At 42.0% G+C, this 23,858-nt stretch overlaps 1 protein-coding gene across 1 annotated transcript in view; it reads left to right on the forward strand.

The window, feature by feature from the left end:
- Window positions 1–23,858, forward strand: part of PRKG1 (protein kinase cGMP-dependent 1) — a 377,911-nt gene that overhangs the window by 237,195 nt on the left and 116,858 nt on the right. Inside the window, exon 5 of the mRNA XM_085306160.1 lies at window positions 20,623–20,700. Coding sequence (XP_085162286.1) covers window positions 20,623–20,700 — 78 coding nt within the window. The remainder of the gene's footprint in view (window positions 1–20,622; window positions 20,701–23,858) is intronic.

The following is a 23,858-nucleotide window of genomic DNA, read 5'->3' on the forward strand; positions in this document are numbered from 1 at the left end:
TTGACCTTGCTTGGTAGGAGTTTGGTGATTTTTGCATATATTGTGGCAGGAAAAACAGTAGCAGGGACAAACTGTGATTTTCAGGTTATGCATGTTTTCAGAAAAGGATCATTCTGCAATATTTTAAAATGTAAAACTCTGAGGTAGAGGCTAAGTAACTTGTTTCTTAAATGTTTAAAAAAAGAGAGTTTTCACATTTTTGGATAAATTCTTGCTGCTCCCAGATATAAATCCCCTTTGGCTGTTACTCAAGCACTGTAAAACTTACTCCTGTTGGGCTGTACTGTTTCGACAGAGTGAAATGTTGGGAAATGAGGTAAGAAGTGTAAGATAGAAGCTTGAAACTCTCCATCTACTRCAACTTATAACGCCTGAGGCTTACTTGGAAATTCAGGTTTGCCCTCCATTTGGATTGGTATCTTCCTATCTTCACATTGACACATGCTGACCTSATCACATTCAATAGGAGAAATAATTCTAGTGCTAGAGTTTAACTTGGCTTCGTATTTTATTTAAAACCTTTTGTATGGCACTAATCATAGTCTTTAATCGGAGATGGATGAATACAGTCATGTTCTCATCCAGCTCCTCCTGCCCGTTTTYTGCCTCTTTGTGTCACGCTAGTGGAAGAGTAGTTGTTGGGAACCTTTGCTCATCTGGGAAAGACTGAAGGAATTAAGCCTAACTTAATTTCTTTAACCACCAGGGATGGAGTGTGAGGCCACTTGGCCATCACTTGTTACCCAAGCTAGGGATAAATGGAGGATTATTGATACCTTTTTCTCCTAAGGAACAAYAGCCTGGAGGCCAGATGAGCTAGTAGCACAACTTCAGAGCTGCCTTGGAGGTCCTGTTAACTAAAATACTCTACAGAGCTTTGGGGCTATTCTTTTGATAATAGAGTAATAAATGATGATTGTTTGAAACAGCAAAGGAAGAGTCTGAGCTCCTRCTGGTTTCTTCTTTCACAACTCTTGTCTGCCCGCTCTGATGTGTCAAAGGGGTTTTACAGGTCTGGTTGTGATGGCTTGGTAGGAGTTGGAGTTTGGGAGAGATCCTTGGTCACTTGGTAAGCTTCTGTCAAGCGCTTTATGCAAGGGTCAGAATTTAAGCTCTCCAGTTGTCTAAGGTTTTAAATTGAACCAGCAAATCTAGCTCAGAAATTAAACAAACGAACAAAAATCTTGTCTAGAATTAAATTTGCTTCTAGTGATGTTAGTATCAGCAGCAAAGAACAGTACTATCTTGCTCCAACGTGACAGGCAGACTGCAGATTTGTATAGCAAATTCAGCCCCTTTAAAAAAGAATGTTGTGACTATGGATTTCAAGATAAAACAAAACTGTATAAGATTAATGAACTACACCTAAGAAAAAGGCAGTTAACACCCCTGAGTTTCCATTCCCATGCAAACATCGGTAATAACATCTAGGTTGCTTCCTGCCCCTAAGCTCAGGAACAGCAGAAAGAGCATCCGAGGGCCTGGAATCAGAGCCCAACTATTTGTTCTAATTTAGAGCCTTAGCATCCTCCTCCAGAGACTGGAGGTTGCTGTGGGCCGTGGGAACTGCTCAGCCCCTTCAGATTGAAACTCCAGACCTATGTGGGCAAAGTCTTGCTGAAGGCTGATGARGTCGAGGTAAAGCTTGGAGGACTGACGTGCACAAATCGCAGCACTGAACGCTGAGGAGCAGTCCATACTTTGCATGCTAGTTTGAAAAGCTTAGGTAGTCGTAGGCAGTAGTAGTGGACTTGTCATTTTGATTTACAGTTGGGCCTTCGTTATCTGTAAAGAATAGTCGCGGCTTATAGTGTACCTATATTTCACTGAGAAATTTCCATTATATTGACCTTATCTTGCATCCCAGTGAGAACAAATTGGCGTTTCTTGAGATCTGATTAATGGTTTAATCCGTGGATGCCAAGGGTGAAAACCAAGTGAGAAGTGCCAATGTCTGTGTTTCTTGTCTGTTGAGAGGACCTCCTTAAAATAAACAGAGTTAATTTTAATGGCACTTTCCAAAAGTACCTACATTTTTACCCACACATCGCTAGATAAATGAATAAATCCATACATGCATGCAAAAGCTTCATTTTGTGATAATGAGCTTGCTTGACTCGCTGGGKTTTTTTTGTTTTCAAGAACCAAAGGAACAAAAATCCAACCTTACGCTTCTTTGAAAATGCTACATGATTTCAAATCTCCACCTCCGAATGGCATGAAGCAGGAAAAATGTGAATTGTTTTTAATAAAGCTCCTTTTATCTTTAAAGCACAGACAGTGCTCTTTTTATCTATAAAAGCAGAAAAATATAATTAGCAATTATATTAAAAACAAATATTAATTAACCTAATGGGCGTTCTCCCTTTCATTCAAACTTACTTCTCTGGTAGTTTCTTCTATAACATTGCCCACACTGACACCTACTGGTATTTTCAACAGCCTGGCTCACAGGCTTCATCTTCACATACCGTTCATGAGAGGGAAATTAGGGAAATAAGGAAAATCGAGAGGACAGTAGCTGTGTTGTGGAGATTCCTATGGCCACGCAAGGAAGGGTTCTCCACCACCAAGCCAGGCTTTGAACTCTTGCTTTCGTGTCTGTGCTGCGACATCGATCTTGAGTGTTAATGCAAAACCTAAAGAGACTATATGGCAACAGAGCCTGGTACTTAAATCTCAGCTTCTTGTTAAGAAGATCAAGCATTAAAAATAGGTAGATATCCCCTGCCACAAACCTTAGTGACTTACGAGAATTCACCGCAGCTGGTAGATGTTTSCTTCTGCTGAGACTTTATTTTCTTTGGGAAATAAAATTCCGTGTGCTCATTTGAGTAGCTTCCATTTTTGCACCGATAGCRCCTGTGTATTATTAAACATTCAATTAAGGTCTTGGGGATGCATTTGAAATAATTTCTTATTTCCTACTAGTAGTGCAGTATTTGCAGTATCTCGCCGTTGTAATAATAGTAATTGAAAAACATCTTTATGATAGCAGAAATCCATTTCATCCTTAATCCATGAAATGGTAGAGGCATTGGATATCTCAGTAGATATCCCCAAGACTAAGCGGCTGGAGGAAGGAGGAAAGGAATCAGAAATGGAGTTACTGATGCGGTAAAATTTAAATGGCCTCATTTTCATACTTCACAGAATGCAGCAAAACAGCATTTGAGATAAGTTTTATTATTTACATTTTTAATATGTTGTGGGTTGGTTCTTGTTAATGGAGAATTGCTAGCAAAGCTTCCCAAAGTTACGTTTCCTGCCTCTGGAGGGGTCAGATCCAGCCTGTTTTATATGTCTCCAAAGAAAATCATACAGCTAATTGTTGTCCTTCTCATTCTGCTCTTAGATGAGAAGCCTCTTTCTTAGCTGACACGTCCTTCAACCTTCATGCACTAAAACTCTCTCCCCATCTCCAGCGTTAGAGCAGGAGTGTTGGAGCTGCAGGGAGTAAAAATGAAGTACGTGCCAAGCATCAACGCTCCCAAAATAATTTGGGTTCCAGAAGAACCGTTGGGTGCATTTTCAGCCCTGGGCAGCTCCAAGGTGGCAACCTGAGAASTTCTGCCTGAGTTGGAGAAGGAGCTCAGCCTATGTCTCCCAAAAGACAGAAAATTGTGTRTTTGTAGAGTTACTATGTTACTGGATAGCCATTTCAGCCGGCAAATTTCTACCAAATACAGAGGTTGGATGATGAAGTAAGCAACAGTCAATAAGACAGGTTTTCTTAACAGAGAGTTTCTCAGCCACTGGAACCGATTGCATGTGATAGAGTCTCATCCCATGCAGCCTTACTATTGAAATTGGATTTTTTTTTTCAAAAGCAAAACGTTTTGGTTGAGTGGTTGTTGGGTTAGATGAAGGGAGGTTTTGTTTTGGGCTTTTTTTTTCTTTCTTAACAAACCTGCTGAGGATTAGGTGATTCAAGTGGTTCTGTCTGGCCCTAGAAAGGTATGAAAATCAAAACTTTRTTCCTAATCTTGAAAGCTTTCAGGGAGCTGAGCACAGCTTAGAACATTTGCCTTTCATTCCCAGTCCTTGAGCATTATGGAAATAAGTGCACTGGGTTGTGTCTGAGCATAGTACACAAAAGCTTTTTAGGATGTGGCTTCAGACCCTGGAGTGATAGACTTGGGATGAAACTCCTCATTGCAAAACATTGCCATCATCAGTTTGGACTACATGTAACGCGAGATGGCTGCAGTACACAATAAGAGAGAGGGGTGTATTTGTCTTAAAGGGTTAAGAAATTCCTACCTGAGAAGTAACTCCTAGAATTGGTTATAAAAGCAAAAGCAAATGGCCAGCATCTCCTTGCCTGCGTGGTTAAAGTTGGAATAGCCTGTGGGAATTGCTGATGTGGTTTCCAGTTGATTTGGGCTTTGTTTTGGGGCCTTACTGACTTGCTGTAGGATTGTGCAAAGAAAGCTTCTYGAGGAAGTTCTGCTCTGTTAAACAAATTCCCTTGATCATTGTAGCAGCATTCGGTTACATATTTTAAAACTGTGAAAGCTGAAGGTCATGATCTTTTTAGCGTTGGAACCGAGCCAGGGTTCCGATACTCTCTGGTACAATTTGGAGCAACCTAATAGCTTTTTTAGGATGAGAGGGCATAGGGAATTGGGACTGATACAACTGAATCCAGTGGTGCCATGTCCTCAGTTGCTTCGTCACACTAGCTCTGAGGGATTTGGAAAGGGTGAAGGTAAAGCCTGGCCGTGTGCTACGTGCACACCTAGACCCCCAGCTGRGGTCAGTGGGGCTCACAGCAAAGCGGGCAGTGATCTGAAAGGATTTACAGGTGGAAATATTAATCATATTAGGAAGCACCTGGCCGGCGTAGGAGGCAAACTTGCACTGTTCTCATTTTAAGGAAGAAGCGGGGGGGGAGGAAAAAGAACATTCTGCAAATGTAAGAGAAGGTGAAAAAGTAAGGCATTTTTCTGCAGATGATTTTTATGCTGGATTACCCTTCAGTTATATCTCAGAGGTGCACAGACAAGAAGAAGGAAATCCAACTTTGCGATGTGCAATGTGTTCGTCGTTCTTGGTGTAATGCAGCAGATGTAAGGTTGAGGGTCAGAGCACACTGAATCCTGTTAGTATCTCCCCATAGCCTCCTCCTAGCTGCAGGAAAGAGCACTTCGATCTTCTTGCACGAGGTATTTGATTCTTTGTCGGCAGCGTGCAGCTTTGATAACAGATGTCGAGCGTGGGAAATGAAATATGAGCTGCTGTCGTGACTCTGTATGCTTGGGGGCTGCAACGTGTCCAGGCTGCCTCGCTTTTCATGCTTGCTTTTCCCACAGTTAGGTCAGAATTCACAGCTGCCATGTCGGGAGAGCTTCTCATCTCAGCRCAGCTGGCGCCGTGTTTGGGTATCGCCAAGAAGGGAAGAAGCTCTCCCCAAAAGCCACATGCTTAAAGCTCAGCTCCCTGCTTAGCCACAGGCGTCTTGGGARTGACCATTTAGTCTGTCTTCAGTTCCTCGTCTCCAAAGTGGTGGTACTCACCCTTTCCTCATGCACAGAGATGTTGAGAAGATATGGATGTTAAAGATCACAAGGTACTGACTCAACGAGGTGGTATAAATACCTAAGATAGCTAGAACTTGACACCTGCTTTATTGATAACTCCAGTTTTGCAGGAAAATCCCCAACTTCTAGCTTTTGGCAAGACCTCACATACAGGACTTGTTGAGTGCTGGAGTGGTCCACATGTAACCAACCGATCACAGCTGGAGACTGAATCGTTTGGGGGTGCGTTTTTAGGCCTGACACATCCTTTGAGAACAAATTCACMCAGAAATAGTCTTCTTAAAATGCATATGGGCTTGGCTCTCATGGAGAAAAAAGGCAGGAAGGGCTCTTTTGCAGTAGATTGAAGTCCTTCAGGTACCCTTCCAACGCTCAATGTTACAGTTTGTGCCGAAAAATAAGGCCCCTAAGTGTCTCAAAATTAATATAAAATGAAAATAACTGTCTATTTTGGCAATTCAGAGGGAAGATAAATGCAAAAATAGCTCATTACTGGGAAAACTTATGGTAATAGTGCAGAGGAAAATGCTGATGTCTTAATTCAGCACATTGGTGGAACAGATGTGCTCTTCTCTTTCTGTTCTCCTCCCTTTCTGGTCTCTGTGAGCCACAGAGACTGAGAAATCTTAACAACATGCCTGTTTGTACCAGTGCATAGTTGTATGATATGTTCTTTTGCTAGCAGTGAAGGTCGTCTTTGGCTGCTCAGAAAAAGTGGTGTTTATTAAGTGTCATTTTGAGTGATCCTGTCTCTGTTGCAAGGAACCAGAGTCGATCCTATGCTCGTGCACTTGTAAATCCAAACTGTAACTTCTCAGAGACACAAAAATTATGATTTTTCTGTGCTTTGGAGTTCAAAAAGCTAGTTAAGTAATCTTCAGATCAATTTGCTGCCCTTGCCTGTTAAGGAGATAGTTAGCTGTCCGTTAGCAGTGCTGCATCTTGTGCCAACCTGACCTAGATTTTATTTCCCAGTGTTGTTCTCTTTTTGTTTKCAGGACTGATACTGCAATATAAAAATATAAAATATAAAAAGCTATTTGAAAGCACACAATAGATCTAGTTGAGTATTTATATGACTAGTTATTGCTTGTCAGACTGATTGAGACATTACTGCTGCAGGGTTAATTCTTTACGTGCTCGTATCTTTTAGTGAGCAAAACTTCTGTCGCGTTCTTCGATCAAAGGATGATTTTATTTGAGCGTTATGTTCCATTGCTAGTTGGACAAGAGCCTGGAATAAGTTGTAGGCAGTGGGATGGCCTGGGAAATTTTCTGTGTAGTGACTTTTATAGCTCTTCTCTGCTAGACACAGCAAGAATTGCCTAAGCCTTCCGTTTGTCACTCTGTGAAGTGGTTGTATTTGTGGAAAACTGGAAATTTCTCAGCATTCGTGGAACGGATCGCATGTTTGGCCATGCAGCTCTATGAATTCTRGAGGAGTGAATATAGTTGAGAATATAATTGGAAAGCATTGCACAGTAGAGCCATAAAATCCTTCATATTGCCACAGTCGTATAATTATTCTGTTTGCTGCTATCAAGGAGAGAATATTCTTTTGGCAAAATTTCCACCAACAATAATAGATACTGACTTCTGTTTTGGAGGGGGGAAATATTTTTAGGTTGGAATATGTTTTTTGTGTTAATTTGATGTGTTCTGCTGTCTGGAGGAAAGCTTAGGGTGCATTGCTTGCATCAAGCAGCTTCTGTTTCCATTGAGAAAATTGTGTTATTGCTATTTAAAATAACAGAGCTTTCTGCTTTRCTAGTATCAGTGCACACTTGGAAGAAAATTTTACTGGTAATTGCTACAAAGAATATATTTTAGACCTACATTTTACCTGTTTCRGTAAAAGCATGTTGAGATTAGCTAATCAAATGCTTTTCGTGAATTTGCTGTGAGTTTGTAGCTCTTCTTGACACTTTAAAGCATTTTCAGATTTGCGTGTGGAAAGGGAGCCTCWCTTCTTTGATTCAGACCTCTAAAAACAAATACAGTTCATAGCAGGTTACTTGAAGAGTGGCTGAGTAGATTCACTTAAAATGCTTTTTTGTTCACAACAATAGATTAGAAAATTAGTTTTATTCCTTGTGGCCATGCAAGTAACTTGTCTGAATAAGCATGCAAAAGTTGTTACAAATTAAGAACAATATCTGAGACAAATATGTTGATTTACATTGTGTATTTCAGAGTTCATTCTTGCAAGGAGCTGATAGCCTTTTTTAATAATTATGAAACCGATCCGAGGATTTGTGGAAGAAAATTAGTGTTCCGCCCACATTCTTCCATTACAAAGAGAAAAACAAATTGGAGAGATTCAAGCAAGCTGGGGGAAAGAGCATCCACTTTTCTTGCATTTCAATGAAATTTAATTAAAAACCCATGCACTTATAAAAAGTCGCTTGCCATTTGAGAGAAATGTTGTAGCGCAGTGACACAGAGTAATGAACCATTTGTTGCCGATGGTATTTTCTCAAAGCAAAGAGTCAAGGTCCATATGCTGTTCCACTGATGACGGAGACCTTTTGGTCTCTCTGCRTTTGAAAACAAAACCAAACCAAAAATCTCTCCCTTCTCTGCCAGTTAAATAGGAGTGCGTTGCTTTATCACTCCTATTTTGGCAAGAAGGTCTGCTGAAAACAAGCAATCTGAGCAACGGTCACAGCAACACGTTAGTATTTGGAGTAGACCTGAAATACAGTTGAACTGGTTGGTTGGATACAGATTTCAATCCTGCAGAAGCTTACGATCAAAGTTAAGCATGGGCAACTGGTCAAGACTTTGGTCTTGACTTTTTTTTCTCTCTTCCTCCCCATCTGGATCTTGTTGAACTTTTCTCTTTAAGCATCTACTTATGCAACGTTCTCTCCGTCTTCGATTTCTCTGCCTTYTGAAACACCCGTGTCTTCTCAGAAAATCCTCCCTTCCACGAATCTACTTTTCTCTCTTCCTGTCCCGTTGTGCTCAGGGAAACACAGCTCTCCCCCATTAACAGGACTTCTCCAGTTGATTCCTTAAGGTGGCCTCTCATGATAACAAATAAACGTATGGTGGCAGGGTTGAGCTTCCTTTTCTTCATCCTTCCTTTCTTCCCTTCTCATGCTTTGAGCAGCTGGTCCTTCTCCAAGARCATGGGGATTTCTCTTTCTTATTTTGTCACACTGACAGCTACTTTGTCTCCTATTTCTCCTATTACATGTTCACGTCGATCTTTGGTATGTATTTCCTCAGGTGAGTACCTACTTCTATGGCTGCCTGTCAAAAAATAAGCACTTCTGAGCTTCTACTATATTCCTACAAGCTTTCTCCCAAAAAAGAGGTCAAGCCCAGGGCCAGAGGCTTGGTCACCTTTTTTCATCCGTGCCCTATCTATTCCAACTCTTGCAGCCTGTCGTCAAACTCTGGGGACATCTGGCAGGAGAGGCAAAGTGAGGCTAAGGGGTCAGGAAGGCATTGCCTCCTGTAACAGCTGGTGATTGGCATTTTGAGACCCAATCTGCTTTTCGGGTAGAAACGTGTGCCAGAGCAGCACAGAGAAAAAGTCGCTGTGAAGTGGTTGCCTCTGAGGCTACCTGCAACTTAGAAAACCCGACTGCATTCGAAAAACGATTGTCAGTCCACATTACCATAACGATATGGATGTAGCTAGAATTAAAACATGGTTTCTAATGCTTTGTGTCTTCTACTTAGAGCAAATCAGGGCAGGAAATTTATTTAATAGTAACGCATTAAACTGATGCATGTTTTAAAGTCTGTTTTCTCCTTTGTCTCTTTTAATAGTACATAGTGCATATAAGAATTAAAGCTGTATGTAAAGACCTTTTCAGGTACATGTTACAATTAAACCCTAATGGAGTCAGCCAGCCCAAATGCCTTAGCTCACAGTCCATAGATGTCCTGCAGCCTATTTAATGTTCCTCGACATCCTTTAGTCTTAGAAGTGGCTATATACAACTCCATGAAGCTAAACAAATCTTCATCAGCTCAGGGCAGCTTCTGCTATTTGACCAGTCCCAGTGGAATAGGGCTTTATTTTATTTATTTAAAGAGTCCCTTAACATGCTCAGCATTGCTCAGAACTGACTTTTTTAGAGTGGGCTGCTGGGAAGGAATCTTGAAGTGATCGTAGGGCGTGAAGACTTGTCTCCTGCCTAAGAAATAGCTATAGTGATGTCAAATGAGCAGATTACAATTTATAAATAAATAAATAAGTAAGTTAAGCAAGTCTTACAATTACACGGGAGAGAGCAAAAAAAAACTCCTCTTCACTGATCTCAAGGAGCATCGAAGACAGAAAAAGGTTCAGTGGCAGGTTGTTGGTTTGAAAAAGGCACAAGGAACACAATATCACCCACCTACTTAGGTGGTGATGAAGAATGGGGATGCAATAGATCATTGCTTTAGAATGGGAAAAAGAAAGGGCAAAAAGCTCTTTTCATCACCTGCACATCTCTTCCCTTTTGCACCCAGGAGCCTGGGCCGAACTTCACCAAATATGGTCCCTTGCCCCTTTCTTTTGCCATTTATACATCCCTTAAAATTGCATTTGATGAGCAGTGGGTTGAAGCCCAGTGAAATCTAGGGAGGAAGATGATAAACCTAAAAGGACAATGTGGTATTTTCAGTAGGACTAGAAGATGATCTTGTTGGAATTTATGCCTACCCCATGCACTTTTCACTTGGTATTGTTTGCTTTGGTGGACTTCTTTAATGAGACATGTTTCTTTAGTGACAGACCTAATAAATCTTGTCTGAGTATGCGTCCTACAAAAGGCATAAGTGATCCTATTTGTGCACCATTTGCAGCCAAGAGGAAAGCTGTGCTAAGGTTGGATATTCTGGTGGTATTACCTTAACTTTTATGGTGTAAATGGACACACAAACTGATGCGCTGTGCATCATGAGCCTGAAAATAGCAGAGGTGTGACACTTCTTTTTGTTTCGAATTGAGAAGAGAACAATCAGGAAGCTCCTGAATGATCACAACCGTAATAGCATATTTGCGTGAGAACGCAAATGTTTTGAATTCACGGTGAAAATTCAGGGCCTGCAGTTTCACCCAAGAGGTGTTCAGAGCTGGAAGTCATGGCATGGAGATTATCTTTCGTTCTTTGAATATGTTCAGTTGCTGAAGTTCCACTTCTGCTAGGACTGTTTCCATGTTTACGACCTTATTTCCATCATCTATCTGGCCTCACCTRTAGTAATTTTGTTGGGTACAGTCCAGAAGCTAATTGGAGAGGACTGGTTCCAGTTCAGTTTGAGGATATGTTGCATGACGGTGAGACATTGAAATTAGAGGAAAGGGTTTGAGAAAGAGAAGGAAGAGGAATAACCTTAGCTGTGGTTACCTCCATCCTCTGGCTTATACGTGCTTTCAGCACGTTACTGGGCTCCCCACTCGCCCGGTAACATGCTGAAATTTAAAATTGCAGAACAGTGGTGCCAAACCCCCAAAGAAACAAACAGGGAATTAAAGTAATCTTTTAACCAAAGAACTTTAAATTAGGAACATTTATCATATCTTGAGATTTTAGGAACAGCAGAGGATTGCTGTTTTATTCATTTCTTTTCATACTCAGTGGATTCATTACAAGTTGCACTTTGCATTTGCTTTAACTAAGCGTGATGCTGGATATGCCTCTCAGATTGCTGCTGTACTCTGTGTTATATTCCTTTCATTTGGAGAAATTAATATAATCAAGTTCTTAAAAGCATGCATTATTTCTTAGGTATTACGTGAGCCACCAATCCTTTTTAGTCCTGTGAAAAGATATTTCTTAGCATAGCTTTTGCTGTTTATTGTTGGAATTGTAACTAGTTATTTTGCAGCATTTTAACTTCTGCTTTTTTCCTGGAAATTAAATGAACTGGTAATTGGATTCCCACCTCAGAAGTGTGCTAAGGCTACTGCAGTGGAGGACAGGTAAATCCACAGTTTGCAATGTGTATTATTGCAGTAGCTTCTAACACTGCGGACTTGAGCGCCCACACACAATTAGTCCCGTAGGGTGCGTTAAGACTTACTGTTCAGGAAATGGCTTGTACGGGAATCAGAAGCAAACTGTCCGCTGCCAATGACATCACGTGTAGAAAAGACATCCAGATTATGAAAAATGTGATGAGAACGTTGCTTTCCCATCACTGCCAGAGTCCATTAGAAAACCACAGTGAATCAGTGCAGGAAATGTTTGCCACAAAGCTTTACCAATACAAGAGTCCCCGACAATTGCTACAAAACAGTTTTGACTTTTATGTATATATTCAAATTTCTCTTGAGTATTAAGGCTGGTTTTCCTTTTAAGAAAGAAAAGTAAGTTTGTAATCCTTTACAAAGAGAGGAGAATTTACTGCAGAATAAATATAAAGCCAGCTGAATCTGAAGAGAAGGTTGCAAACCCGAGTTGCTGTTGTTTCATATGCAGGTTTCCAGCTGAAGTTCACAAACATTTAGAGTGGTGGAAACGTGCTAATGATTTTTGCATATGAATCTAAGACAGAACACCTTACCATGGGCCAGTATGTGCCTCCTTGTCTCCCAACACAGATGGAGGTCAGCAGAGCTGCTCAGCAGTGTTGTCCTGGTGCTCCTTAGGGTTTCTCCTTCCTAACCCACCTTTCCGGCCCTATGCTCCGTGATAAGGTTGCATCAATAGGCACAACTTAGCTTTCAATTCCCCATCAGCTACATGTCTTTTTTATATTTAATTTCTCCACTTGTTTTGGTGGGGGATGTACTGTATAAAGTTAAGGTCTTGTTTGGAGGGACATCGAGAAATCTTGAGCATCCGAAATCAGACCCACCAGCTGTACTWTGATTTACAACTTAAGTAAGCAGCAGACTGCAATATGATAATTTTGCGCCTCAGATTTTTCAGAGAGCAGCATATTTAGATATTTCATGAGTGGAACACATAGTAAAACCAAAGAAACAAAGTCTTATGTGGTTCCTAAGGAACTGAATGCAGAAGATACTTATTATCCCGAACTTGCTTTTGTAGAGCTTGCCAGAAAATAAACATTTGTTTTAATTTTATTAGCACTGGTGTTGTCATTTCAAAATTGAAAAATATTTGGAGCAGAAAGTACAGAACAGAAGCAAAAGTATTTTGAAAGCTGCCTGTGTTTAGAGTTTTGATGATGGCCCTGTAACTTTTTGTAAACTACCAGCAAAATAACATTTTCAGATCTATAAAAACTACACCTTGAGGTAAATGGATTATACATTCAGAACTGTCATCAAAACCATGTTATCCTCACTGGTTATGTGGCGCAAATCTGTGGCTTGTTAATAGAGTATTTGGCTGCAGAGTGAGAAGGTCGTGCTTTCAAAGCTACCTTTGTGTTTCTGTTCCCCTTATGTGACCTTTTAAAGGATTTTAGCCTCTCCACTCCACAGCTGACATGGGTTACACAGGATTCCAAACATCTATTTTTCCACCTATTTAAAATGTTGTGAATATAAATGCAGAAGTCAAAGGAATCCAGCTGGAGAAAAATGAGGTATGCTGAAGAAGTTTGCTTAACTATTCAGTTAAGTCTCCAGAGTCAAGGTTTCTCCTGGAAACCTGTGTCAACACTTGGTGAGGCTTTAAAGCTTCTCACTCTTTGATGGTGGTCAGTGACAGAAGCTTTGATTGAGATTGGTGGTGACAAAATAGGGTCAGTTCATCCTTACCTTCTCTTAGACATGGCTGTTCAAAGTTGTAAGACCAGTGGGCAGACCTAACCCCAGTTAGGTCCCCTAACATGTTGTGGAGCAGGACTTGACAGCAGTGTTCACCACTGGCCTGAAGGGCCCAAAAGTATGCCAAAACCCGGGCATTTGATGCTCCTGTGGTTAGCACAGCTGCCAACAAGCCTAAGGGAACGGTAATGTTCAGGACACATCTAGGCACTCATGGGGATACGCTCCCTATTTAARCCACTCTGCTCTGGCTCTGTACACAGGACAAGGTTTTGGCCCTTTGGGCATAGCGCTGGGAAGTAAAAAAGATTGTTTTTCCTCTAATTACTGGGATAGTTTGAGTTTATTAGCTGTAAGTCATTTCCGTACACAAAGRAGGGTTGTGATAGAAACCGCTTTGCAAAGGTCAAGATGCAGAAATTCAAACTGCAAATTGTCTGATCTCATTCTAGTCATGACGCTACCATTGCAAGCCAGAAGAAAAATACAGACAGAGCAAACTCAGTCTGWGATGCTTCACTTGCTTAACTGTTAATGAAAGAAACTAATCGCATAAAATACCATCTTTTCTCAGAGTCCTAGTAGTGTCTGATGACTGAGCCAGCCCAGCATGTGTTTAGCACATGATCAGACAAGCACTTTGATCTGGGGCTAGTTTCAGTGGGAGGCTTCTCTCAGTAAGGACTTGCAGTCTTAGAAACCACAGCGACTCTAAAAAACCAGTTATTGTCAAAATGTGGCGCTGCTTTTAGTCCTGGAAGATACCTTGCTGTTTCTAATTTTGTCGATGTTCAGGGCGAGATTAGTCTCATAAAAATCCAATTACATCTCAAGAGAGTTTTAATTACAAAGGATATTTCTCTGCTCAAGGCTGAGGCGATATGCTGGTGTTCTGCACAGGGCAGAGTAGTTCATAAAGCTGACTATTTTACATTTTTGGAGCATGAACCGCCTTGATCCCGGGATGCATTATGTATATATGAGAGGTCTTTTGCTTGGTACATGGAGTGCATCAGAGAAGCTGGCTGATGCCTCAGCAKATCAAGCCCCATGAGTAAATGCTTCCCTCAGTGCTGGAATTTTTACTTCATCTATGGCAATACAAAAAAGGGGTGGAAAAAAAGATTTCTGTAMAAGTTTCTGTTACTGGACAAGCTGAGTGTCTCCAGGAGAGAGGCGTTGGTCATACTGATGGGCCATGAAGGACTTTGAGGAGAGGAACAGGCTCTAGGACTTGTGTTAATTCAGGTWGCAGAAGATTGTAGGTTTATGAAAGGTTCAGGCTTCTCTGTGCACTGAGGTTGATTTTAACCTAAGTATATGTGAAGACCATTTAGACACTGGTACCACATGCTTTGTATGCTTTCGTAACATCAGTTTTCTCAGAAATTTGCAACAGTGGTGTGTAACCACAGAAACCAAATWTAATATCTCTCTCCACTTTCAGCTGCACTCTAGATGTGCTTAGGATTTCATCCTGAGGATTAAACATCAAAATAGTTCATCATGATGGTGACATTGATAATAATGGAGAGTTTAAGAACRGGAGCAAGATGCAGTGTTCACTACTAGATGTTGAAATTATTCCTCTTCCTAAAATCAAGCTAAACTCAAGCCTATTCTGTGTTAGCACACATTGTCTGAATCACTTTTAATGCAAGTTAAACATTCAGCTTATCGTGCTGGCAGCTTAAGTCTACTATTTAGAAGAATAACTGTAGCCAATTCTGGTTATTTAGCTGGATGCTCCTACTTAAACTTCCCAACAGTGAAACTGCAGGCACGGATACATGAGCATTSGTCTGGATTTGGCTGAAAATGCACAAATATTCCTCGTTAAAACCAAGCCATGAATCAAGGCTAGCATTAGTTTAGATGGAGGGGAAAAGCATTTAGCACTATAAACTAGTATTTTGGACCTCCGTTAGAGCCAGCAGGTTGGGGTTTTTTTAGCAGRCGAAGTATCAGTGGATGCCCGGTTGGGAAAGCCAGGGTGTTACATGGTACAAAAACATGAAGCCAAAGAGTGGTCCAGCCTGACTATAGCACCYACCTTTCCAGAATTATTTAGTTGAACTCAGTGATCTCTCTCTTGAAAGACCAGAACCTATGAGGACAACAGTTAGCAGAATGCAAGGATTAACAAGTCAGATTTATGCAGAATTTTCAGGRAAAAAAAAAACAGTGGTAAACCAGAATAGAGGTGAGGGGTTAGAAAATGGGCTGGTACGAAATGCTGGAAATGCTCTATTGACTCTGTGCTTACAACAGCTGAGAAATGCTCCAGTGAGTTTAAAACGCTGATTGGACTGCCTCTCTAATTTTATTTTTTTTCCCCTTCTTTGCTCTTGCTGAGCCTGACTCAGTATGCATCAAGTAAATTTAGTGGAAATTTGAGTTTAGGCAATATATACATGACATTCTCTTGCTCATATGTAGTTCAGGTTTGTTTCCTATTAAACCATCTTGCTTAAGGAACTGTTCTGCATCCCCAAAGAAAGCTAATTGAAATTTCCTCTTTATTAGCTGTATTTTTCTCCTTCTTGGCATGCCTTTTTTGTCAGCATAATGCAGTGGCTTTGAGTTGGAGTTCAGCCTCCCTGAAAAGATTCAGGAACCTCGAAAATCAAAGTCCTGTACTCATTGCTTCTCTCATTACCATGGAACAAAAGTATTTAAATGCTCATAGGAGTTCAGCCACGTGTGGAACACAAACTAAAATCAAAGCCACAAGAATTAATGGAAAAATCTGATTCTTTTTTTTTTTTTTTTTTTTTTTTTTTTTTTTTTGTTACCATTCATCTTTAATTTCTCATGCAATGCACAAGCCAAAAAAAAAAGGTGGAAAAATTGAGATAGTAGTGTTTTATTACTTATTTTCTTAGGAAGAAACCTATTATTACGGCACTTGAATATCTGGTCGTTGTTTTGCCTTGCGTTCTGCTCAGGCTTGCTATGGCCATCCCTATGCTGCTGAGGAGACACTGGTCTCCTCTTGAAAGTTTTGTATGGCAAATTTCTGGGTTATATAGGAAAGTGGGATATCGGGAGGCCTGGGGCGGATCTTCATGGGCTGGTGAGCGTGCCATGTGAGTTGSGCAGATCCTTTCCCTCTGAGTACCTTAAGCGTCCAGGGTTCGTCCGTAAAACACCAGCCTGGTTAGCGTGATGAATGCTCCAAATTTTGTAGCATTTATAATGCAAAGAAACGAGCCTTTCTACTTACAAAATATACATTGTGGCTTGTTAGTATATGACTGTGCCCGACAGTAATTTCTCGGCTTTGTCATCGCTGTTTCCTTGAGTGCTGATTCTCTTGCCAAATTACAACCTAGATGACTTAGCTTATAACCATTTTTTCCCTGCACATGCAAGATATTTGTAGCTATTAGCTTTTCTGCCAGGTCATCTCAGCCTCAGCAGGTTGTACAACTGTATTTTTGCAGCCTACTTTTCTCTTTCGAGGTTTTTTTCCCGCTGCATTTTTACTCTGGATGTCAGCACTGGTTCTCAGCTCAAGAGAAGAAAATATAAGAGTAGTTAATATAGACCAGTCCAGCTCTTCCAACATGGCCTTCATTTCTGTCTTATTTTAGTTGTGTCGTGGACAGGAGCACCTTGTATGTCTTCAGATACATAGGCCAAAACCTRTGTGACACCTAGGTTTCAATGAAATACATCTACGATATTAAATAAGCTTTAATCGCTGAACTTTAGTGTTACCTCTGAATATACGGTGTTCTTGATACAGCTCTTGTGTCATTTAATCCATTAGTCCATTAAATGCATCAATTAGTGCATTTAATCTTGTAAAAGCAAGTCCAGAAGAAGTGGTGGGGTCAGCCTTAGGCTAGTAAAGACACAAGTACCTCTTTAACCTGCTTGCTTTATTGCCTCTTTTTTTTTTTTTGCAATTTTAATTCAAATATTATTGCTTCTGCCAGTGCCACCGTTGTGACTTGTCAGGATTATTGTTATTCACACATTGTTCTTGGACTGGTTTTGTGTAAGTGAAATGGAGTTTGTGATGCTAAAATAGCATATGTGAATCAGCTATACCAAGAGTATATTTGACATATTTGCCAAAAGGCTTGCTTCAGATGATGTTTTATAATGCCACCATATGTATAAGAGAACAGTTTGTTACAGAATCACAGGACGGTCAAGACTGGAAGGGACCTATGCAGATCGTCTAGTCCAACCCCCTGCTCAAGCAGGGTCACCTAGAGCACATTGCAACAGGATTTCATCCAGGCAGGTTTGGAATATCTCCAGAGAAGGAGACTCCACAACCTCTCTGGGCAACCTCTTCCAGTGCTCTGTCACTCTCACAGTAAAGAAATTCCTCCTCRTATTCAGGTGGAACTTCCTATGGTTCAGTTTGTAMCCTTTGCCTCTTGTCCTGTTGCTGGGCACGACTGAAAAGAGTCTGGCCCCGTGCTCTTGACACCCTCCCTTAAGGGATCTGTAGACATTGATAAGATCCCCTCCCAGACTTCTCTTCTCCAGTCTGAACAGGCCCAGCTCTCACAGCCTTTCCTCATAGGRGAGATGCTCCAGCCCTCTAAATAGTCTTCATAGCCCTACGCTGGACTCTCTCCAGTAGCTCCATGTCTCTCTTGTACTGGGGAGCCCAGAACTGGACCCAGTACTCGAGATGTGGCCTCACCAGGGCTGACCAGAGGGGCTGGATCACCTCCCCCGACCTGCTGGCAACAGTCTTCCTAATGCARCCCTGGATACCATTGGCCTTCTTGACCACAAGGGCACATTGCTGCCTCATGGTCAACTTGTTGTCCACCAGAACTCCCAGGTCCTTCTGCGCAGAACTGCTTTCCAGCAGGTGAGCCCTCAGCCTGTAGCGGTACATGGGTTATTCCTACCTAGGTGCAGRACTCTGCACTTGCMCTTGCTGAACCTMAGGAGGTTCCTCTCTGCCCAGCTKTCCAGCCTGTCCAGGTCTCTCTGAATGGCAGCACAGCCCTCAGGTGTATCAGCCACTCCTCCCARCTTGGTATCATTAGCACACTTGCTGAGGATGCACTCTGTCCCCTCGTCCAGGTCATTGATGAGTAAGTTGAATAGGATGGGACCCARTACTGAGCCCTGGGACGCCACTAGCCACAGGCCTCCAGCTGGACTCTGTGCCCATGATGACAACCCTCTGAGCTCTGCCWTYCAGCCAGTTCTCAATMYACCTCACTGTCCACTCGTCTAACCCACACTTCCAGAGCTTRTCTAGGAGGATGTTAYGGGAGACAGTGTCAAAAACCTTGCTGARGTCAAGGTACACAACRTCCACTGCTCTCCCCTCATCTACCCAGCCAGTCATTCCATCAGAGAARGYTRTCRGRTTGGTTAAGCAGGATTTCCCCTTGGTGAATCCATGCTGGCTACTCCTAATCACCTTCTTCTCCTTCATATGTCTGGAGATGACACCCAGAATGAGCTGTTCCATCACCTTTCCAGGCATGGAGGTGAGGCTGACTGGCCTATAGTTGCCTGGGTCTTCCTTCTTGCTCTTCTTGAAGACTGGAGTGACATTGGCTTTCTTCCAGTCCTCAGGCACCTCTCCAGTTCTCCAGGACCTTTCAGAGATGATGAAGAGCGGCTTGGCAATAACATCCGACAGCCCCCTCAGTACCCGTGGGTGCATCCCATCTGGGCCCATGGATTTGTGGATGTCTAGCCTGCCCAGAAGGTCTCTAATCCTATCCTCCTCAACCAAAGGAAAGTCTTCTCTTCTCTGGACTTTCTCCCTCACATCCAGGCTGCAGGATTCCTGTGGGCTGCCCTTAGCAGTGAACACTGAAGCAAAGAAGGCATTCAGTAATTCTGCCTTCTCCGTATCCCTTGTCACCAGGACCCCCGCCCCATTCAGTAGCRGGCCCACATTYTCCCTAGTCCTCCTCTTGCTGCTGATGTATTTGAAAAGCCCTTCCTGTTGTCCTTGACATCCCTTGCCAGACTCAATTCCAGCTGGGTCTTAGCCTTCCTTGCAGCATCTCTACATACTCTGACTGCATTCCTATAATTCTCCCAAGTAGCCTGTCACCTCTTCCACATTGTGTACTTTCTCCTTCTGTCTGAATTTGGCCAGGAGCTCCTTGCTCACCCATGCAGGTCTCCTACCCCTTTTGCTGCACTTCTTACTCATAGGGATGCACTGCTCTTGAGCTTGGAGGAAGTGATATTTGAATACTAGCCAGCTCTCCTGGACCCCCCTTCTTTCTAGGGCCTTCACCCATGGGATTCCTCCAATTAGGTCTCTGAAGAGCCCAAAGTCCGCTCTCCTGAAGTCCAGGGTTGCAATCCTGCTTGTTGCTTTAGTTCTTTCCTGACGGATCCTGAACTCCACCATCTCATGGTCACTGTAGCCAAGGGTGCCCCCAACCTTCACATCTCTAACCAACCCCTCTCTGTTGGTAAGGACAAGGTCCAGCAGGACACCCTTCCTTGTAGGCTCCTCCACCATTTGCGATGAGAAGTTATCATCAATGCATTGCAGGAGCCTCCTGGACTGTTTGTGCCTTGCTGTATTGTCCCTCCAGCAGATGTCAGGGTGGTTGAAGTCCCCCATGAGAACCAGGGCCTGGTCACCCAAGCTTATTGTGGCTTCAAAAACCATGCAGGCCGGAGCCTCATTCATTTTATCAGGGGAAGGTTTAGGTAGGGAGCTCTTCAAGCAGAGCACACATGAAGAGATTGCCAGTTTTTGGTGGGCTAAATATTAACATAGAATTTTTATTTAGAACGTATTGTTTTTTATTTCGTGATGGTGTATACGTGGGTATTGATTTTGATGCTGTAATGCAAGGGATGGAGCTAGCCTATTAGGTTTAGATACATGCTTTGATAAGGTATGACATAAATTTAGCAATGAATATTCCAGAAAATAAGATAAAACARGCAGACTAATAAGTAAGCTACCTTGTTAACAGGAAAAAAGTGAAAATAATTYATGTTTGAATGCTGGAGAACAAAAAATTTACTAAAACAATGGGAAGAAAAACTGAAAGGAGCTATTTTTACAATAGATTTATTATTGCAATTTCAGTTCATGTACTGTATTCTCTGCTGAAAATGCCTGTGTCTGGTTTACTCAGTATAAATGAATTTAGGTTGTGAGGACAATTCATCTGGGCAAGAGCTGGCACTGGCAAAGTAACAAGAAAAATGGGCAAGCGGTGAAGGGATTCTTTTTAATTATCATATTCCTTGACACAGGTCAATKTTTAAATTATAACCGACATCACACTTGGAGGAAATTCATTCAGGGTTATGTTCCCGGAAGCATTATCTTGCAGAACTGCCAAACTACAAGCTGAAGAGCAGCCTCTTACTTTGCTTATTCTTAATTTTTTTTTCTTTCTTTCTTCCTTTTTACAGACGCACTACGAGAGCGGGGAGTATATTATTAGACAAGGTGCTCGAGGGGACACTTTCTTCATAATCAGCAAAGGGAAGGTGAGTTGATTTCCCCTTTAAGGAAAACACGATGATGATGATGATGATGATGATGTGTTCTTGAAATTCGGTGCCAGCCAATACTTTCTCATCCCCCAACCCAGAGTGTTGCAACATTTGAAATTTAATTAAACTTCTTGCTGCCCTATTTATAGGGAAGAATGACTTGAAGGGAGGAGAAAAAATAGCTCTCACACTGTTTTGCACATGTGCTCACAGTGCACACTTTGGGGCTTGGTAAGTGTTAAGGAACCTCCTGGTGAATGACCAAAAAGCTCCATGCTTTCTCCCTCAATTATTGAAATAGTTTGGATGTTCCTGTCTTCGTTCCCTGAGAGAGGACCACCTTACCACCGAGTGCTTCGTCTACCTAGTTTCTAAGCACAGAGCCGAAAACAACAACTGAAATACCTGTTCATCAAGTCCATGGGTATTTCCCTCTCTCTTCCAGGCCAGAACAACTCTACTCAGCCCAGGGTAACAGCAGACTTGTTTGGTGGCATGAAGAAAGCCTTTTGGCTTTTCTCATACTCAGAATTAAATAATAGGAACACAGAGAAGTCTGAGCTTTCTCTTTGGGGAGGAATAATAATAATAATAATAATAATAATAATAATAATAATAATAATAATAATAATAATAATAATAATAATAATAAAAGGTCTAAGTTTCTGTTCCACTGCTCACAAAGAAAATGTGCTTTTTGACCACTTTTTTAAACCTCTTTTCCCATAGAATCCTGATGGGATTTAGTAGATTTTTTTTTTTTTTTTTTTTTTTCCCACTTGAAATGGTTTTTTAGCTAATGCTATTACGCTTGACAAATATTTGGCCTCCTTCCACCTAGCGAGATGCGGGTGTTCAAGGGAATACACAGTGATTTCCCCCCTGTGGATGAGATGTGATACATAAAAAGTAAACACAAAGGGATAAATATGCTTGAAAGTAGGCCAATGCCAGCCTCCTGATTCATGGAGCTGACATTTGCACCAAGTCACATATTAGTGTGGGCCTTGTATACTTAAAGATAACAAAAAGCCCCTGGCRTTCATCGAGGAAGAGTGTGGGTGTTGCGTACCCGTTCCCAACCTGGGGACTGCACGTATGTTGGATTGTGTCCCCAGGCTCTTGCCAGCCATCAGGGACTAAAACTAGCTGTTTGCCTTCATCTTCCACTCAGACTCTGAAAGCAAGTTTTCATCAGAAGAGAAAAAGTGGTATTTTTCTGGTGAATTAGATAATCGTGGACAGGTTTCTGAAATTAATATGATTATGGACTATGTAGGTATAATTAGCACTGAAGGAGCTCCAAAGMATGATCCTTCTGTTTCATTTGCTCTCTTCGCTGTTAAGTTTGATGGTATTTTCTCATGCTCTTTCAGTTCCTTCCACTCAGAATTAATGTCTCCTGTCCTCCTAGAGTAAGGCCAACCCATGCTTCAAAATCCTTTCTAGGGCAGACCAATTTTAATGGGTGGTAGTCCATCCCTTGTGCTTAAGAGAAGGTCTTTAATCCCTGATTTCCAACTTTACCAATCACTGAGCAAGCAGAGTGATCACCTGAGYTAGGAACTTGTCATCAGTGCACTGATGACACTCAGCAAATATTGGGGTGGTTCAAGTGCCCTTGAGGACCAGGGCCAACAAACATGAGGCTTCTTCCAGTTGTCTGAAGAAGGYCTCATCTACTACTWCTTCYTGAGCAGGTAGTCTGTAATAGRCACCCACCACAACAACGCCCACGTTGGTGTGCCCTCGAATCCTCTCCCATCTGCTCTCAGCTGGCTCACCGTCGTTCCCCCCTACGCATTTCTGCTGATCTCTCACGTAATGGGCAAACCTCATCCTCGCCCTCCTCTCTTATCCATGTCACCCTGCACCTTTTGCTTGCCAACCCAGTCCAGTACTTCCTCGCTTGGCTGCAGGTCATCATCTCCCACCCTCATCATTTCTGGTTTAAAGTGCTTCTCATCGGTTTGGCAGTCAGTTGGCAAAGATGCTTTGGCCCATTTGCTTGGGTGGATCCCATCTCTTCCTAGAATTCCCCTATCCTCAAAAAGGTTCTAAATGCCAAATCCCTGTTGTCAACACCTACTGCACAACCTGTTGTTGACACGCATGATTCATCCAGCCTTCTCAAACCCTTCCCCCTCTCTGGCAGGCTGGAGAAGAAAACTATCTGGGCCCCCATGCCCTTGATCGTGGCTCCAGAGCCCTGATATGTTCCAGGTCATCCCTAGCCGTAGTGTTGTTGCACATATGTTCACTTTGACTGCTCCCTTCACTATTTTCTCCTGTTGTGGCAGCTGATGGCCAAAGGAAGATAGTTAAAATAAAACTATGCATACAGACTCATTGAGAAATTCTCAGATCCTCAGCTAGATCCTTGTGACCATCCAGAAATTGCCAGAGGGACTAAGGTGAAGTCTGCATAAGCTTCTCTTGCAGCCTTACTGGTTTGCAAAAGAGGTATCAGTGAATGATAAATGATGGAAGGAATGGGAAACTATTTAATTTAATACATGTATTGAGATGCATGAGCTACAGAGTGTACAGAAGAACAACTCTGTGATAAGGGTACAGCACAAGCCAGGAGGAATAGAGCCCTAACACTGAAACATCGAATAAATGAAGTCGTGTATGCTGTCTGAGCTTTCTGAAGCAGTGTCACATAATGTCCCATGCTAAAACCTGACCCAGGCAGCTTAATAAGCTGGAAGAATTTCTGGCTGTGGCTCATGTATCTGAGACCTCATGTGTCCCTTCTGCATTCAGCAGCTTCATGTGAGTATTAGCACAGTGAAAGCTACTTTTGAAAGCTTTCTCCTGCCTTTTATGTCAGAGCTGCTCTAGTGACAATACTTGAATCAAGTGAACAGAGAAGATTTTTAAACTTCCTAGCTCATCACTTCTCTCAGAAATGCTTAGAGCAACTTTTTTCCTGTTTTCTTTCAGCCCGCGCTTTCATGTAGTAGCAGAACCAATTTAAGCTTTTCCCCTCTCTCTTCTCCAACTCCAGCCATAGCACTTGATCCCACTCCTGTGCTCATTTAGTTGTTTGGAGGCATGGGACTACCAGTTTAACACATGCAGGTTCACTCATCTGTCTCTGCCTGTGAGCAGCAAAAGCAGCTACTCTTGGAAAATTGGAAAGGTGC

Source organism: Rhea americana, unplaced genomic scaffold, assembly GCF_003343005.1.
Source record: "Rhea americana isolate MKP2758 unplaced genomic scaffold, rheAme1 scaffold_233, whole genome shotgun sequence".
Taxonomy (NCBI): domain Eukaryota; kingdom Metazoa; phylum Chordata; class Aves; order Rheiformes; family Rheidae; genus Rhea; species Rhea americana.